Genomic DNA, 18,170 nt, shown 5'->3' with positions numbered 1-18,170 from the left:
TTACTTGAACACCACGCAGCCAGTTGCAGGTGGTACCCTCTACTACCATTACGGTAGCAAGCTTCAATGTAGCCTACCCTGATATGGAGAAAGAGGATGCCAAATCCTCTGCTTGGTGGGAGAGAGAGAAGACAGGGACATACTACTGCATTTCCTCTCTCTCCTTCCTTGTAGTAGCACAAAAGGGTTGGCAGTGATGAGAGTAGAGGTAGATAGGCAGTCTTGGCAACAGGGTCAAGGGAACTAGAAAACCAGTACTTGGTGGCCCACTGATCTCTGCCACAGAACTCTGCCCTATGAAGCATGAAAGAGAGACTGCAGTTGGGAACCTAAAGTTATAATTGAACAGGGAACAATGCAATGCTATGTGTATTGATCCACTAACAAATAATGCTGTGCTGAATAACGTGGAAGAAAGGCTGTTAAATCTCTCCCCCTATTCTTGGCTAGTCTATAATCATTTTAATCAGCAAGTGGACTTACCAGAAAGCAGGGAGTAACAGCCCAAAAAACGAATGTTGCTCTCTGAGCTGTTTCTCAGGTTCTTTCACAACAAGCTGCTCATATAAACATTGCTTCAATTATGTCTATTTCATTTACAAGCCAGACATATCTATTCCTCTTAGGTTTACTACTAGTAAAGCAAGATTTTTAAAAGTGATTTTTACTACCTTTTCCCCAAGTTCCTGAAACTATTCTGGCTGATGAAGGTATCAACCAAAGAGGAACCACCATGTTTTTTTTACAGTCAAACATTTTGCTTGTTTATGGATTTAAATACTATTTCTAAATGCTGACAATTTCTTTTCTACTTCCTATAATTTCTTGAAATCTAATCATTTAGACCCTGGCACTTCACCAAATATGTTGCATACCTGCTCCCCTGTAAAGTTTTCTATAAGAAATTGTATAAAGGCAATGAGGGAGGATCACATTTCTATTGTGGCATGAAACTTGAGTTCTGACTCCTTTAGTAGCTACTTTCCATTTCTTTTCCTTTTGTCATCAACTTCATGTACCCTGATTCAAATCTATAAATTTCCCCAAAGTTACAAAAGACAAGAGCTGCACTGAACATATCTGATAAAGATCTTCCCTGCTGTGTTCTATATTATATCCTCCCCTCCTTTAGGGCCCTCCTTAAAACATGCTTCTAAAAAAATCTACAAAACCTAGTTCTGTACTTTGAGCAGTATTATCAAACAAGCAATAAAAACCCTCTAACAAAAATGGAGAATTTAACAAGTTCCATACTAATTTCAGCACTCAATCACATAATTGCTGTTGCTCCTCACCCCCCTTGTCTACGCAAGGTCTGTTTAGATTGTGCAGTCTTTAGAGCAGAAACTTTGTCGGAGTCTTGTTGAACACCTAGCATGCCTTGGGTACTATGAAATTATAAACGCCATCCTTCATAAGGGAGAGATATGATTAAATATCAGCTACAATTCCCTTGTTTAACTGCCATTTTCAGCTTCTTCTGAGTGTGCGGATGACTGAAAATGCCTTTTGACTTGTGATTGTACACAGGATGCTGGTTTTAATTTGTCAGATTCTTCACTGGTCCTGGAATAGGTAGAGATTTACTATCTGGTTCCGGTATGTTACCTAGGTAAACTATACTATTATCACCCTTACTTCTTTGCTGCAGAGACAAAGCTGAGTATTATCTACTGCAACATAGGAAGCACATCTATTCTTTAACTGGAATGTTGTAGCTAGGATTTAGCCATACTATTTCTTTTTGAATTTGTCTAAATGAGGTTGTAGGAAATGCCTATAACTAACTGGTATTTTCAAGAGGATAGACATTTTACATCAACAGTTTACACCAACAGCTTAGGGGTATCATAGTGCAGTTCATTATTATGCAATTATTAACACAGTTCAGAGCTCCATATGGCTTTCACTTCCATCTCCAACAGATACCAAAAGGCAATACATACCCCAACTTAAGCAAATTTTAGTATTAAAGCATTAAAGTAAAGCATTAAGTATTAAAGCAAAGTAATTTCCAAAATGCATGGAATGTGAAAAGCATATGAGGTCACAGTTAACGTTTCGCATTACAGTGCTCGGTTGTTGACGCTGGGGTATCTACTGCCTAGAAGTATCTGTTGGGGATGGAAGTGAAAGCCTTATGGAACACTGAAGTTCGGTATTGACAGTGCTGTAGCTAATATGAAGGTGGAAAGGAATGCAGTAGTCTTTCCCCTTAACTTCTTATTTCCATGCTTCTAAAGTATGGGTAGATGGGGTGTGTACTGTTGAAGTCTTAACCTTAAATGTAGTTTTTGTTTGGTAATATGACATGGAACACACCACAAACGTGAACAGCAGTTTAAAAAGTTATTACACAGGCAGCCATCTAAAGGTAGCTCATTGTGTTGTTAAATGGAGATCAGATTGTGCTGTAAGCCTGGCTCTCTGTGCCTGGGCTAGCAGGGATTAGAAAGCAGCATGGCTAGCCTGAGGGTTTTTTCGGGAGTGACTTGCTTCATTTGTACAACTCTAACTATTATCCAAGTAATGGATTCCAAAGAGCTTTATGTCTAGTCTATGGCTGGACTGGGGGGGGGATCCCCATGACATGGGTGGGGCTGGGTATATGGGGGGAACATCCCACACAGTAACTAAAAGGATAAGGCAAATGGAAACTGAGCTAATAGTTAAAAGGAGACCTTTTCTGTTTACATAAGTTTTATATGCAGCTACAGTTTGCAATAATCAACCAGATACTGAAGACTAATAAACATTTTATGCACCTCTACAAAATGCCGAGATATGTATTATGAAGAATGTTTTATAGAAAAACACTGTTCCGTTTTCCAGCAGGACCCACAATATCAGCACATTTGAAAGAGTATGGATTATCATCATACCAGATGAAGAATTATATTTTAACTTTTATTTAGCTCAGGCACAGTCTTGTATACCAGCAAATAATTATGGAACTATTTGTCTTACTGAGCTAATACTTGAATTTTCCCTCTGTTTCCGTAGAGAGTATGTTTAAATTTATTCAGTACAACAAATGCAGCCAGATTTTAAAATGTATTTAGGTGCCTTTCTCCCATTGATTTGGGAGTTAGGCACCTAAATACCTTTAAAAATTTTATGGATGGTCATCAACTGGGCTTCTTCAGCTGGAAGTAGTGCAGTAAAGATTGTTTTCCTTTTTTCTAAGCTCCTTCTTCCATGTGCAAAACAATCCCTCCAGTTTAACACTAAGTAGTTTTAAAGTAGTGTTGAAGCATTTTGCCTTTCCAAAATGCTGTACACACATCAGTAATAGGACTATATGTACTTTATAAACAATAAAGTAGACCTCAGATCACGTCTGTGGCTATCATCATTCTGCAAATGGGGAACACAAATGCAGAGAGATTAAGACCAACATTTTCAAGATGGCCACTTTCATAAGTATCACCTGACTCTAACAAAGACATGCTTCTGTTTGTATCCCTCCTTTTATTTCAGCATACAAGTGCCTTATCTTGCCTAATATGAATCCATTTAGTTAAATTGGTACAATTTTCTCACGCAGACAAGACCCAAGAAATATATTTGATAGTGATAACCAACTGAAATTACCTTTGATTTCTTCAACATTTTTCTTCAGCTTGAGTTATCCAACTGTACTGCTTAAAATGCAACTTTAAGTTTAATCATACACTTTAATAGCTTGCATTCTCATGCTGGGCAAACCATGAAAAGCAACCAGCGATGACAGAACCAGAAAGAACAGTTCAACTGTTGACATGGAATGTGATGAGATGCTCCCCAAGAAGCCAGCACCAAGTGTTAGGGTTGGGGGGAAAAAAAAAGAGAAAAGGGGACTAAAAATATACATTCTAAATAAAACCAGCTTTTAAGAAAGCTGTTGAAAATAGCAGGCCTGTGGATTACAAAACTTCCAACAGTTTGTAGGAAATATGGGCTTTGTAGAAGACATCTTGATTTTGCAAGAGTTTTGTTTCCATTTGCCTCATAGAAGCTTTTTTATAGGCTAGCCAATAGGTATATGAAGAAAAATATCCTACTGTAAACCATAACAAGGCTAACCAAACTAATAATGCCTAATGTGACAAACCAGAAAATGGATGAGTGTGTACAAGAAATATAGAAGGCACACTGTTTTCCCCCTACAAATATACAAATTTCTTTATTATAAAAGCATCAACATCATATAAAAATAGCTATGTTCGTGCCTAGCTTTCAGAAACAAAATTGCCAGTTAAAGCCTTTTTTCACATACTTTCGTACCTATTATACTTTCATAAGGATCAAAATTACTCTATAACAAATGTAGCACTTTGTTATTTACAATGCCATTCATGAAATCTATTAAAATATCAATATTATTATAGCCCTTGGCTGTATGAAAGATCACAATGGATAAAAAAGATAACATGCTAATTTTGTGTTTTGTAGCCCCTAATCCAGATGCTATTGGTTTCCCCTTCATTTTGATTAACAGAGGAGTACTAAAACCATCCAGCAATTGTTCATGCCGTCAGAGCTTCATGTGCTTAATTACCAGGGAAAGTTATGTTTTTTCTACTGCTGACTGCCAAATATCTAGACAGTATATCAAGTGTAATATCTTGCAGTTGATATTAAACACTGGACATTACTGGAATGTACATGTTATGCTAATATTTTATGTAGTAAAGCTACACTCAAGATAAGTAATTCCATCTTTTTATTCATCATGATCCATTTGACTGTATCTAAAATTAATGTTTTTTGCTTCTCCCAAAAACATCGTCTCCCGTAGGTTGCTGCTGATGTAGTAAATCAGCAGTAACGTGTTACTTCAGTGTTTAACAGAGCTAGTCCACAAGGCAGATTTATTTTTTTAAAGCACTTCAAAATAACACACAGAAGGACATCATGATTTACTCAGTTTCTGTTTATATTTAAGTGCTTTAGATGGATTCCAGCAACTGTTCAGGACTGCTGCTTAGTCAGGAAGCACATCTATGTAGCTAAGCCAAAGGACAGTTTAAAAGCCAGTTCAACAGCAACTTCTGTGACTGAATCATGAAAACAGACATAAAACTCCTGAGGTTTTGGATGTAGGAAGAGTCTCCTGGAGAAAAACAAAAATCCAGTGTCAGAGGGAGGTGGTCACTGTTCTAGAAATTCTATTTGTGTTTGACAAGGTTTCAATAGCAAGTTGAAAGTAATTGCAAACCAAGACTAATAGCAGATTTCCACAGTTCTCCTGGAAATCTTTTAGTTCCCATTTATTAGATATTTAAAACAATTTAAATTTCACCTCTACAGAGTTTTCTTCAAGACTCTGTCGGGCAAAAGTTCTTCATGTTCTCAATATTCATTCCCACGATACTGGGTTCTCTGCAGTATTTCAAATCTCAGTGCTCTCCAGCTACACTCACAAGAGTGCTTGAGAAGAAAACTATAGTATTCACATCCTTATAAATTTAATATTGTTTTAATATTCCTACATGTCAGCTCTCTGGTTGCCTACCATGTGGGAACCAAAACCATGAAATTATTAATATGTGAGCACAGTAGTTTTCTCCACAAGTGGTACTGAGTTTCACTTGATGTCACACATTGAGCATGCTGAGACTGGAAAACTGAAGCTTTTCTTAACAGGGACAGCAACAGTTTAAACAGTACCCAGGATTTTAACCTGTTAAATCTTAATAGCATTACAGCTGCTCACACACTGTAGTTACATACACTTATTTGTCTTCAGTAGTATATAGGAGTTTTTCTTTTTTTTAAATATTTGAGTTGAAGGAAAATTGGCAGTACCATAAATTGACATACTTTGTAATAAAGATGAGAGTGGTTCAGGAGATATAAAGAATTTCTAAAATTATGATTCCAGACCAAATCCATTATTTATTAATTATTATTAATTATTATTATTTGGTTACATTCACCATAAATGCTTATAAACAAGAGTTTGTGCCACATACTGAAATGCGGTGTTGGGAAGATTATTCAATGGTAAGTTGGTTTGTGGTCGTTTTCTCCCAAGCTAGCTGGACAAAAGTCTTTACTATTGGCTTTATAGCTCCACAATTGAGGACACAAATTCAGTGAGTCAATCAACTACAGTAAATAAACTCCAAGCCAGCCCCTTGCCCTTAATAATTAGCTGCTGGCATGCTGAAAGTATGGCTCAGTGGGAACCTCAGTCTTCCTTCTTCTTCTTCTTTTTCTATCCTTCTAACAAGGACACCAAAGATAAAATGAAAGAGACAAAGAAGGAAAATTACTGTTGTTGATTAACAGATCGTGATCGTACTTTCTGAGTACTGAAGCTATAATGCTGACAAGTAAAGGCTGTGGCCTGCTAGGGTGGGAGAAGGAGGATATAGACAAGTGGTGGTTATAGAATATGGCCAAATGCCGAGGACCTAAACAATTATAAGATTTGCTATAGTCATAACTCTTTCAAGTTACACTATAATTATCTTCCCACTATAAAGTAGGTTTGATGTTTAATATTTACTTCACAAACTCTAGCACTGTGTGGTGCCAGGCTATACAAATAAGCATGAGACAGTTGCGCAATAAGGACCATACCCACCAGAACTCAATTGGGGATCAATCTGAAAGATCACTTAAGAAAAAATAATTAACACTTAATATAACCAACAACAGAAAAGTAATTATAATCCATTTATAATGATAATGGCAGAGTTTAATTTCACGTGTTTGTATTTGAAAGCACATTGAAATAAAGACTGCTTTACAAAATGTTGCAAGTGGATTGGTAGTTTAATATCTCAAATATGTTCTCCCCAGTAATAGTTAAATTTGTTCACTTCTCTTTTCATCCCCTCTGAATTTTGTGCATTTCCATCGTTCGTTCCCCCACACCACTGAATAAGAGTTGTGTGCTGGAATAGGAGCACAGGTATGATTCACTTGCAAAGTGGGGACAGTGCACAGGTCTGAGAGGTTAGGAAGAGAACAAAGAAAACACAAGATAAGAGCAAGATACCAGAATATCAATACATAGTTACAATGGTGGTGGCTGCCATAGAAAACTCTACTATAGATAGATACATCTGAATTTAAACCTGAGTAAGTTTCTTTCTACTTACCCTACAACCCAGTAAGTCATAGTTGGTGGTGGTTTCTTCTGGTCAGTCCAGTTATCAGGAGAACACTCAAACAAAACCCCATGTTCTCTCACTAGATTGAGGTCAGAACTTGCCTTTCTGGAATCTGAATTGCTCCCACTGTCTGCATTTTTCTTTTTCTGTAAAATAGCAGTTTAAATGTTAATATAGTGTGAAATATTTTTTCAGCATAAACAGAAGGATAATGAACTGCAGTGTGATTCATTTGGGAGGAACAGGTAAGTTGCTGGTTCTGTGTAGGATGATCTTGATATCACAATTACTATATCCTGTAAAACAAGATTTGGAAGGTAAAATTAATTTTCTAATGTGTAATTTTATTTTCTCCAAGTGGCTACACACAGTTCTGTTAGCTTGACAGTGATAGTCTTTCAGACTTTGTTTCACATAGTGAGAAGGATACAAGCTCTGTTTTGTGATTGTTTTTCCTCTCAAAACTGAATGCTCACTCTCCCTGCTAGCGCATATGAGGTAATACAGCCACACTGAGAAGCAAGGCATGCTGCCAAAGCTAAGGAGAAGCAAGAATAACAACAAAAATGTGACAAAACAAATAATAAAACTAAACACTGCACCAGAAAAGGACATTTGAATGAACTTGCTTAGACAGGAGTTTCTTTTTTAAATAAACAATTGAAATAGGCAGCAGGTTTAAAAGGCAGCAGGTTTAAAACAAACAGGAAGTATTTTTTCACACAATGCACAGTCAACCTGTGGAACTCCTTGCCAGAGGATGTTGTGAAGGCCAAGACTATAATAGGGTTAAAAAAAGAACTAGATAAATTCATGAAGGATAGGTCCATCAATGGCTATTAGCCAGGATGGGCAGGGATTGTGTCCCTAGCCTCTGTTTGCCGGAAGCTGGGAATGAGCGACAGGGGATGGATCACTTGACGATTACCTGTTCTGTTCATTCCCTGTGGGGCACCTGGCATTGGCCACTGTCAGAAGACAAGATACTGGGCTAGATGGACCTTTGGTCTGACCCAGTATGGCCATTCTTATGTTCTTAATACCTTGCTAAAAGCACTTTTTCTCTCTTGTTCCAAACATTCCATCAAAAAAGGGTATTCCTGTGCTCTGCCAAGTCAGTAAGAAAACCTTTGTAGAAGTGCAGCATGTTTTCTCATTGAACAGCTGGCACCCACATGGAGAAGATAAAATTATATGCAAGGAAACTAATTTTCTCTTTCTCCTGAGAGAAAGTACCCATTGTCCTGTTATTCCAGTATAGATGATGGCTTCCCTCTCACAAAGGGGAGGCAAAACAGATCCCAGTGGGGATAAAACATTCAGGGTGGGAGTTTCAAAAGTGCTTAAAATGGCCTAACCCTGCTTCTGCTGAGGTTCCTGGGAGTTTTTAATAAGTAAAACTAGTGCTTAGTAAAGGAGTGCCCAAGGAGTGACTGAAGATCAAATTGTTACATGGCAGATCTCACTGTAAGATGCTCTGAGCTGCAATGCCCGTGAGGTAGACAAGAATCTGGTGAGTGGGCCCTTACTGTTGCAAAGAGTTTTAACTAGACCAGGAATAGGCAACCCATGGCACACATGCCAAACGCTGCACAAGAGCTGATTTTCAGTGGCATTCACACTGCCTGGGTCCTGGCCACTGGTCCCAGGGGCCCCGCTGCTGTCCTGGGGTACCTGCTGCCAGCCCGCTGCCGGCCGCGGGTTCTGGCCACTGGTCTGGAGGGCTCTGCTGCCCACCTGGGGTCCTGGCCACCGGCCCGGGGCTCTGCAGCTGCCCCCAGCTGTGGCCCACTGGCCCCAGCCTGGGGCAGTGAGGAGTGCAGACAGGGGCAAGAGGGATCACAGCTCAGCACCCCCACCTTAAAAATTGTTCCAGCGCCACTGTACTGGGATATTTTTAAGTCCTGATTTGCTGCTTACATCACTATCACGCCACGTGGAACAGCACACTGCGTTTGACGTTGAGATTAGAAATGTACATGAAAGAACTGGAATCAGAATTTTCTGACAGATTTCAAGATTTCCAGTGATTTGGCCCAATGCTTCCTTTTCTAATTAAACCTGAAAAGTTCAACGAAAATGACTTGGATTTGTCTGTATTTCAGTGGATGGGTGTTGAAGATTTTGAAATGCAGCTCACTTAGTTAAAAAGCTCAGAATTGTGAGCATCAAAGTTTGGAGATCTGCGGAGTCCACTTGAAGCTACCGAGAGAGATCATGGGGCCTCTATTCTGACCTGCTGGATGTGCCTGCCAGTGAAATTTAAGTGTGAAGAAAATTGCATTTGCAATGCTTTCAGCATTTGGATCCACATACCTGTGTGAACAGGTATTTTCACACATGAAATCTGTCCTCTGTCCCTCTCGGAGATCAGTTAACAACTGGGGATCAGTTAACAACTGATCACTCAGAAGCCTGTGTGCAGCATAAGTATCCAAATACTTGCCAGACATTGGAAAACTCAGCAAGGAAAAGCAAGGATAAGGATCACACTAAACTGATAAGATCTGCACTTTAAGAAGCTTCATTTAAAATTAAATTAAACATTTTAAAAACCTTATTTACTTTACATACAACAATAGTTTAGTTATATATTATAGACTTATAGAAAGATACCCTCTAAAAATGTTAAAATGTATTATGGGCACTCAAAACCTTAAATTAGAGTGAACAAATGAAGACTTGGCACACCACTTCTGAAAGGTTGCCGACCCCTGAACTAGACAATCTGTAGGTCTTAAAATAAAAGTATAATGATATGAGGAGAAACTGAAGTGCATATTCCTCTGAACTGGGTTCTGCTTCAACAAGCAAGTAGTGTGGAGGAAATGCTAAGGTGGGGGGAATTCCCCAGTTCCCCTGGAATCTTGCAAAGACCCCTTCTCCTTCAGAGCTGTTGCTATGTTGAAGGCAGAGGAAAAGAGGCCTCCCTGGAAAGGAAAATACACAGAGGAAGCCCTGAGGAACTTCTGTTTATCTTAGGCAGAAATAGATGACAGGACTTTCAACTTGGCTGTAGTACTGCAAGTCTGCCAACAGGGGTGGAAGACATTTAACTTGCTGGGTGGGACGGGGCTGGGGGGAAAAAGATTGCTGATGGAAAATATCAGAAGAGGAACCTCATATCTACCAGCAAAGGGAGGGACAAAGATGTAAAGTCCAACAGTACTGGATTAACAGAACAGTGGGTACCCATGTGGTCGAAAGGTTTTTAACTGCTCAAACTGTGCTGCTTTTCAAAGTTGATACAGTAAACTTCTGAAGCACTGCTCACTAATGCAATAGTGGAGAATGAAACAAAGAGTATGGGACGTCAGACGCAGCCCCTCCCTAGAGTGTCTACCATTACTGCAGAGAAGAGCTGCCTCTCACAGTCTGGTCATGCTGATGTGCCACGTCGAAGACCTAAGGTCACTAAACAAGCTATAAATATATGTCATCTAGCATTCCAAATGCTTCTCTCAAATAAAAATGTGTAGTTGTCTTATCCAATTTTCCTTTTGACATTTGTCCACCATCCATAATTTAGCATCATTTACACTACTCATTCAGAAACTAACAAGGACAGGAAGAGCAGGGAATTTGTAAATCAGGAATAAGGCGCACTGGCAGAGCTATGTAGGCTATTAGTCCTGTACTTTCATGAGCATTAAAATTCCTTCCCCTTCACATTTATACACAGATCAGAACTGTGACACGCTATACCTCAAAGTAACACCCTAGAACCCCCATATTCAACATTGTGATATGATTATGATATGTTTTGTACAAAGTATGCCTTGTGAACCATCATTTAAGAAGTCTTGATTTGCTGAACATTAATACCCTGTTGGATTGTATGTACCATCATTGTATGTGAAGTTATGAAGTATTGCTATATGTATTACTGAAATATGTTGTGAGGTTGGAAAACACCCAGAGCTGGTCTTTCAATTGCAACAAAGGAGCAGCTATCACTGGCCAGACAGGCATTAATGGCCCATCAAGAAGAATCCACTCTCCCAGAGGCTCCTTAGAGGGGGCACTTATGCAACAGAGACTGCCTGACCAATGGGGACTGCCTGACCCCCACATCACAGCAAGGATCTTTCTAGCAGCTGGAAGAAGGTATAAAGAGGGACAGTGACATCATCACTTGGCCTCTCTCCCCTCCCATCTCAACACCTGGAAGATTGACTCTAGAAGACAAAGATTTTGAGCTAGGGAGATTGGTCCAGGCGTAGAAGGGAGTCCAGTCTGTGTATTGAGGAACTGTGAGCTGCCTGTAATGTGTCTGTTAGGGTTAAGAGACTGCTTGATCCAAATCTTGCTTAGGGCAGGTCCACACTACAGCCTAAGTTGATATAACTTGCGTCGTTCAGGGGTGTGAAAAAGCTCCCCACACAAAGCAATGCAAATTTCACACTGTCCACACCAGCGCTATGTTGGCGGGGGACACTCTCCTGACAACACAGCTTCCGCTTCTCACTGAGGTGGAGTAATTATGACGACAGGAGAGCACTCTCCCGTTGGCATAGCATGTCTTCACCAGACGCGCAAAAGCGGCGCAGCCTGTGCCGCTGTAGTGTAGACTTGCCCTAAGTCTGTTGAAGTCAGAATTTAGACTGCATTTCTATTTTACTGCTTATAATCACTTAAAATCTATCTTTCTGTAGTTAATGAATCTGTTTTATACTTTACCTAAAAGTGTGTTTTTAGTTGAAGTGCTTGTGGAATCTCAGCTCAGGTTAACAAGGGCTGTTTCACATCCATTACCCTTTCGTCAGAGTGGCAAACTAGTTAATGAATTTGTATTGCACAAGGGAGTCTTGAACAGTGTAAGACAGTATATTTCTGGGGTGCAAGGCTGGGGTGATTGACTGGTGCCTATCTCTGTATGATTCATGAATGGCTCAGGGAGCATTCATGCAATTTTGCTGGGTGTGAGACAGCCCAGGCTGGAGAGTTAAGGGAGCACAGCGGTCCCCCAGTTCCAGGTTGTACCCCAGGGATCCTGTACAAGAACACATTCATTTCAGATGCTGAAGAAAAACATCAGAATCTAAGTTGCCTGTCACCTACTGTACAGTATGTAGGGTTTCTAGTTTTCAGTGTTTATTTTTCCCCATTCCAGTGTTTATTTTGAATTTTTGCATACATTTAAAATAGTAAAAATCAGTGATTTTTCAGTGTTTAGAAAATGGCCCAAAATTCATTATTAATCAATTTTATTACCATCATTTTGGTCCAATATTGTGCATCTCTATAAAATTCCAAACACACAGCAATATTTTGTTGATCTAAAAATCATACAATGTGAATACATATTTCTGTGTATCTTAGTTATCCATTTATCATGCACTGTAAACTAAAAAGTCACAGCTTCCAAATGCCAAGCAGACAGCTACAGCGTATGTTGCTGGACCAAATGCACAAAAACTGTCTGTAAATTTTCTCACAGGAATAGTCCAGTCCCAAAATGTTACAAAACTGGGTTACACGTGTGCCTGATTCTCCTCAACAAGAAAATCTTTGTTCTCCATAGCATATTCATCAGTTCTTTTTGACCTACAGGGCGTTGGGAGCTCAGCTGGTGTCCACTGTAATGACATGTGGCTGAAACAGGCAGGAAGGGTGCATGCTGATGTGGCTGTGGCCATAACAGATGTTTTCACTTTCAGACGCGTGTATCCAATTTTTATTGGTTACACCTGGAAATGCCTACGCATGTGTCAGTGGTTTCTTTATCCAGGTATTTTTGGTGTAAACTAAAAATTGGAAACCTCATGTATTTATTAGTTGTGACCAAAGGCAATCTGAACTTAAAAGAAAAGAAAAGGAGTACTTGTGGCACCTTAGAGACTAACCAATTTATTTGAGCATGAGCTTTCGTGAGCTACAGCTCACTTCATCGGATGCATCCGATGAAGTGAGCTGTAGCTCATGAAAGCTCATGCTCAAATAAATTGGTTAGTCTCTAAGGTGCCACAAGTACTCCTTTTCTTTTTGCAAATACAGACTAACACGGCTGTTCCTCTTAAAAGAAAAGGTTTTTCAACTTGTGTTATTTTAACTACTTATATGCAAAACCAACATTCTCCTTTTTTCAGCTGCATTTTCTGCTTGCTTTTGGATTTCTGTACCTCCCTATAGAAGTGTCAAAGGTATAAACTAATTTGCAGCCAAGATTCCAGTCAACAGAGCATCAATTTATGTACAGTTGATGAAAAAATTCTCACTATTCAGGTATTTTTCTAAGTATTAAGCAATCCTAACAGATTTATGTCTGGGTAACAGTCCAATCTGAAAAGACCTCTTAGGTACACACACCTCACACCTCCAAACTACAAACAAACTTGAAGGAAGACTTCACTGCTGTTTGCAAACTGCATTCATTCACTCTGTACAAGTGCTTTCCATTCCTCACCATTTGTGAGAATTAAAGTACAGTTTTGCCTACAGGCAGCATGGTGAGGAAATGCCACCTGGTCAATAGCTTGGGATTACTTCTTTCTCACTAACTGCTCTGTCTGCTACTTCTAAGAGCTTAAAAAAATGGTACACAACATCCATGTATATTTATGTCAAAATGTAAAGTTTTTGCCCCCAAAGGAGCTGGAGAGTTCAAGGAAATAGTCATGGATTATCAGCTATTTGGTTCAAATCAGTAATGACTGACAGTTGCTACAAACAAACCAGGACTGTAGAAAAAAATTGTACTGCACACACATCAGTGGATCTATTTATAATCCAAGTCTCTAAAGATGTGACATTCATTTATTTAGTTTTTTTGTGTGTGCATCGACTATTATCTTGCATCTAGGTGAATTATATACAAAGTAAAACTAGGACTGTCAAGCGATTAAAAATATTAATCATAATTGTGCGATTAATCTTATTAAAGAATAACAGAATACCATTTATTTTAAATATTTTTGGATGTTTACTATATTTTCAAATATATTAATTTCAATTAAAACACAAAATACAAAGTGTACAGTGCTCACTTTATATTTATTTATTACAAATATTTGCACTGTAAAAAACAAAAGAAATAGTATTTTTCAATTTACCTCATACAAGTACTGTATATCAGTCACAAATTTAATTAATGCATTATTTTTGTAACGAGCATCATCAGCATGGAAGCATGTCCTCTGGAATGGTGGCCAAAGCATGAAGGGGCACACAAATGTTTAGTTTCAGAGTAACAGCCGTGTAGTCTGTATTCGCAAAAAGAAAAGGAGTACTTGTGACACCTTAGAGACTAACCAATTTATTTGAGCATAAGCTTTCGTGAGCTACAGCTCACTTCATCAGATGCAACATGATGCATCCGATGAAGTGAGCTGTAGCTCATGAAAGCTTATGCTCAAATAAACTGGTTAGTCTCTAAGGTGTCACAAGTACTCCTTTTCTTTTTACAAATGTTTAGGATATCTGGCATGTAAATACCTTGCAATGCTGGCTAAAAAAATGCCATGCAAATGCCTGTTCCCACTTTCAGGTGACATTGTAAATAAGAAGCAGGCAGCAGTATGTCCCATAAATGTAAACACACTTGTTTGTCTTAGCGATTGGCTGAACAAGAAGTAGGACTGAGTGGACTTGTAGGCTCTAAAGTTTTACTCTGTTTTATTTTTTGAATACAGTTATGTAATAAAAAAAATCTACATTTGTAAGTTGCACTTTCACGATAAAGAGATTGCAGTTGAGTACTTGTATTAGGTGAACTGAAAAATACTATTTCTTTGTTTATCATGTTTACAGTGCAAATATTTGTAATAAAAATAATAATATAAAGTGAGCACTGTACCCTTTGTATGCTGTGTTGTAATTGAAATCAGTATATTTGAAATTGTAAAAAAAATCCACAAATATTTAATAAATTGCAATTGGTATTCTATTGTTTAACAGTGCAATTAGAAGTGCGATTAATCGATACATTTTTTTAATCACGATTAATTTTTTTGAGTTAATTGTGTGAGTTAACTGCGATTAATTGACAGCCCTAAGTAAAACAAATAATCTGGCACCAGATTCCACCCAGATAAAGCTTGCAGTGACTCAGATAATCACAACTGCCACGATTTCACAGGGCAGAGAGACAATGTCTCAAGTGGACGAGGCCCATATGCACACAATATGATCAATGACAGTTGGTGCAATGATATATAAATCTCTAGGAGTGTGTTAAAAAGTCTCATGAAGGGGAAAAAAAATCCTATTAGAGTCGTAATAAATGCTGCTTGCAAGAAATTAGAAGAGCGTACACCTTGTGTGCCTGTCTCACACCTAGAAGAGATTACTTGGCAACATGCCTGAAAGGAATTGGTAGCGGCAATGTGTTTTTTACTGGACAGATGTCCACATTAAAAACTCACCATAACAAACATTAGTGGCTGGCCAATTTGTTGGCAGTTTTAACAGGAAGGCCAAAGAGATTGAGAATGAGCTACCCTCTCACCTTCAGAGATAGTCTCTTCAGATGAGGGTTGAAACACAGTGGCGGGGGGGAGCTTAAACTGTCACTGCACATGCCATACATTTTCTGTGAAGAAACAGAGAACTTAAATCTCCCGTGTTGTCAAGCTAGCATCCTTCAAAAGCACTACATTAACAACAAAAAAACCTGTTTTTGTAGAAGGCAGGAGAGGGTAAATGATTTTAGTTCCTCTCTTGCCATTCTCTCATAGAGGCCTTCTGTGAAACTCTTTGCTAAATTATGGACAGTACAGGAGTCATAACACCACATCCCACAGAGCAATCTAATTCTCTGATTCTCAGAGCACTGTCTTGCGGAGGTGAAGCCCTTTTGATATGCATGATTGGTTGGACAGTCTGCCCATATAAGTAAAACACTTAGTAAATTAAAAAGAAAGCTCACAAAGAATCTTCTACTGGGGGACTATTTAAATGCTGAAGTGATAGTAGTCTTGAAAATATTAAGTAGGAGATTAAGTAAAGAAAAAAGTAGAAGAAAACAATTCTGTTAGGAAGACAAAGTTTCTTACTTCTTTCATCACGGTCTGCTGGAAAATGGAGCGAATTGAAAGACAGCAACGATGAAAATTCTTGATTAGCTGAGGGTGGATGGAGCCACTAAGCTGTTGTACTTCTTTATGCGTTGGAGTAATAAAGATTCCTTGCATTGTTTCTAAAGAAATATAGTGGAAGAGGGTGTTCTCAGGACCAGACGTCAACCTTCAAAAATTAGAATAAGTGATTTTGAATTAACCCTTGTCTAGACAACACACTCTCTTACACTTGATTGCTTTCTGCTGGTGGTAACATGGTATGAGAATGGAAACAGACATTGTCAAGATTTTCCTATTTCTACACAAGATACATTTCCTTCTAATTAAAACTGTTAACACTGATTATTTAAAAAAAACAGTGATCATGGAAGTAAACTGGGGGTTACTGCCCTACTCCAAAGAGGTAGTATTATCCAAAACAAAAAAGAAAGCATAAATAAGTAGCTCACTCAAAATAGAAAAGACGTTTAAGAAGGACATATTAGTCACAAAGTCACCTCTGTGCTGTGGGTTATAAAGAACAAAGCTGTTCTTTAAACCAAACTACTGTTCTTGTTCTGTTTTTAAAGCTTGAAGACAACTGCACTTCTAATGTTATTCTCTAATATCACTTCTAATGTTATTTTCCATTAAGTATTTTCCCCACTAATACCCTGGGCTAGCACCCATTTTATTTTCATATACAAGTTTCAGTTTTGGTAAGCGAGACCATAGTCATACTTTCCTTGTCATACTATATTGACTGAAAACAGTGAGTTACTATTATATATCCAACCATCTTAATTAAAAGAAACTGAGTGTGATATGTTTATATAAAATAATATTTATATATAAATGTGTACATTTGATGTTACAGTGGTTTTTTTAGTCATACAGAATAAAGGAGATGAATAGAATGTTGCAAACAGCCAGGAGGTTTCCAAGAACAAGTGAAAATGAATGAGGGAGGTGGGTGGATAGGATGGTAACATTTACAAATAATCTGTTGACAGCGGTTATATTAAGCCTGAGGTAACATGAGAGACTAACAGAATAGGAGTTAAGAAACAAGACAGTGGTTACAAAGGAAAAATGTAATAGTTCCTCTGTCAGTCAGAACTTCTAACTCCTCAAGAGAGTCATCAGGAAGTGCCTTAATGGAAAAAATAAAATAAGATAAAAAAACCCTCCAAAACACGGAGGCTGAGGCTGGATTTCCAGACAGAAGGCCAGATCTTCAGTTGACATAAACTGATGTAAGTCCACTAACGTAAATAAGAGCTACACTGATTTATGCCAACAGGGAATATGATGCAGAGATTCAGTTATAGTTACATTGTTAATTAGTAAAAGTACACACACAATTTAAATTATTAAATACACTTGGTCAAATTCTCTAAGCACAGACACAAAATTGAAAATATTGTGTTAAACATACTGTTTCATATTTACATTAAAATTGAAGATTATTTTAGATGCAAAACATCACTTATGACTTTTTTGTTTTTTAAAGACTACATTTTCCTGATCTCCCCTTTTCACCAGGACACTCTTAGGCCAAAAGCATAGCACTAATGATATAGCATGGATTAAAAAATCATTGGAAGATGAGTAAATGGAATGTACACACTTCCTTGCAATTTTACATTTTACTGATGGACCTTCTTAACTAGAGTGGCAGAAGAGAGACGCTACCTGCAGTTTGGACTCACCTATGGGATGGAATAATCATCACAGGAGAAATTAGTCTCTGTGGAAAAGGCCAGCACAAAGCCAGTGCACCACTTATGTTTTATTTTTGAGGGTGAGACTTAAGTGGGATACTGGCATTGTGCTTGGCCTCTGCACAGAGGTGAAATTCACTCTATCAAAGGCTAGTATTCAGACTGTAAAAAATTAATGTAAGAGGTGTGGCTAAATCCCCTGCACTGCTTTGAAAACTGGGGAGGGCTGTGATGAAATACACAAAAATTCAGAGATTCACAGAGTTTAAGGCCAGAGGGGACACTAGTCTGGTCTCCTGCATATCACAGGTCATTTAATTTAATCCAGTAACCCCTGCATTGAG

The 18,170-nt window shown here is 38.4% G+C and overlaps 1 protein-coding gene across 2 annotated transcripts in view; it reads right to left on the bottom strand.

Moving 5' to 3' along the window:
- Window positions 1-4,688: 4,688 nt before the first annotated feature.
- INTU (inturned planar cell polarity protein) overlaps window positions 4,689-18,170 on the bottom strand; it is a 115,051-nt gene continuing 101,569 nt past the window's right edge. For both annotated transcript variants that reach the window (XM_048847291.2, XM_048847290.2), the window contains exons 14-16: window positions 16,100-16,289; window positions 7,095-7,252; window positions 4,689-5,095 (exon numbers count right to left, since the gene is read on the bottom strand). In XM_048847291.2, coding sequence (XP_048703248.1) covers window positions 4,984-5,095; window positions 7,095-7,252; window positions 16,100-16,289 — 460 coding nt within the window. In that variant the 3' untranslated portion in view covers window positions 4,689-4,983. The remainder of the gene's footprint in view (window positions 5,096-7,094; window positions 7,253-16,099; window positions 16,290-18,170) is intronic.

Source organism: Caretta caretta, chromosome 4 (assembly GCF_965140235.1).
Source record: "Caretta caretta isolate rCarCar2 chromosome 4, rCarCar1.hap1, whole genome shotgun sequence".
NCBI lineage: Eukaryota > Metazoa > Chordata > Testudines > Cheloniidae > Caretta > Caretta caretta.
The sequence above is the reverse complement of the archived record's forward strand: the minus strand, read 5'-3'. Positions and strand labels throughout refer to the sequence as shown.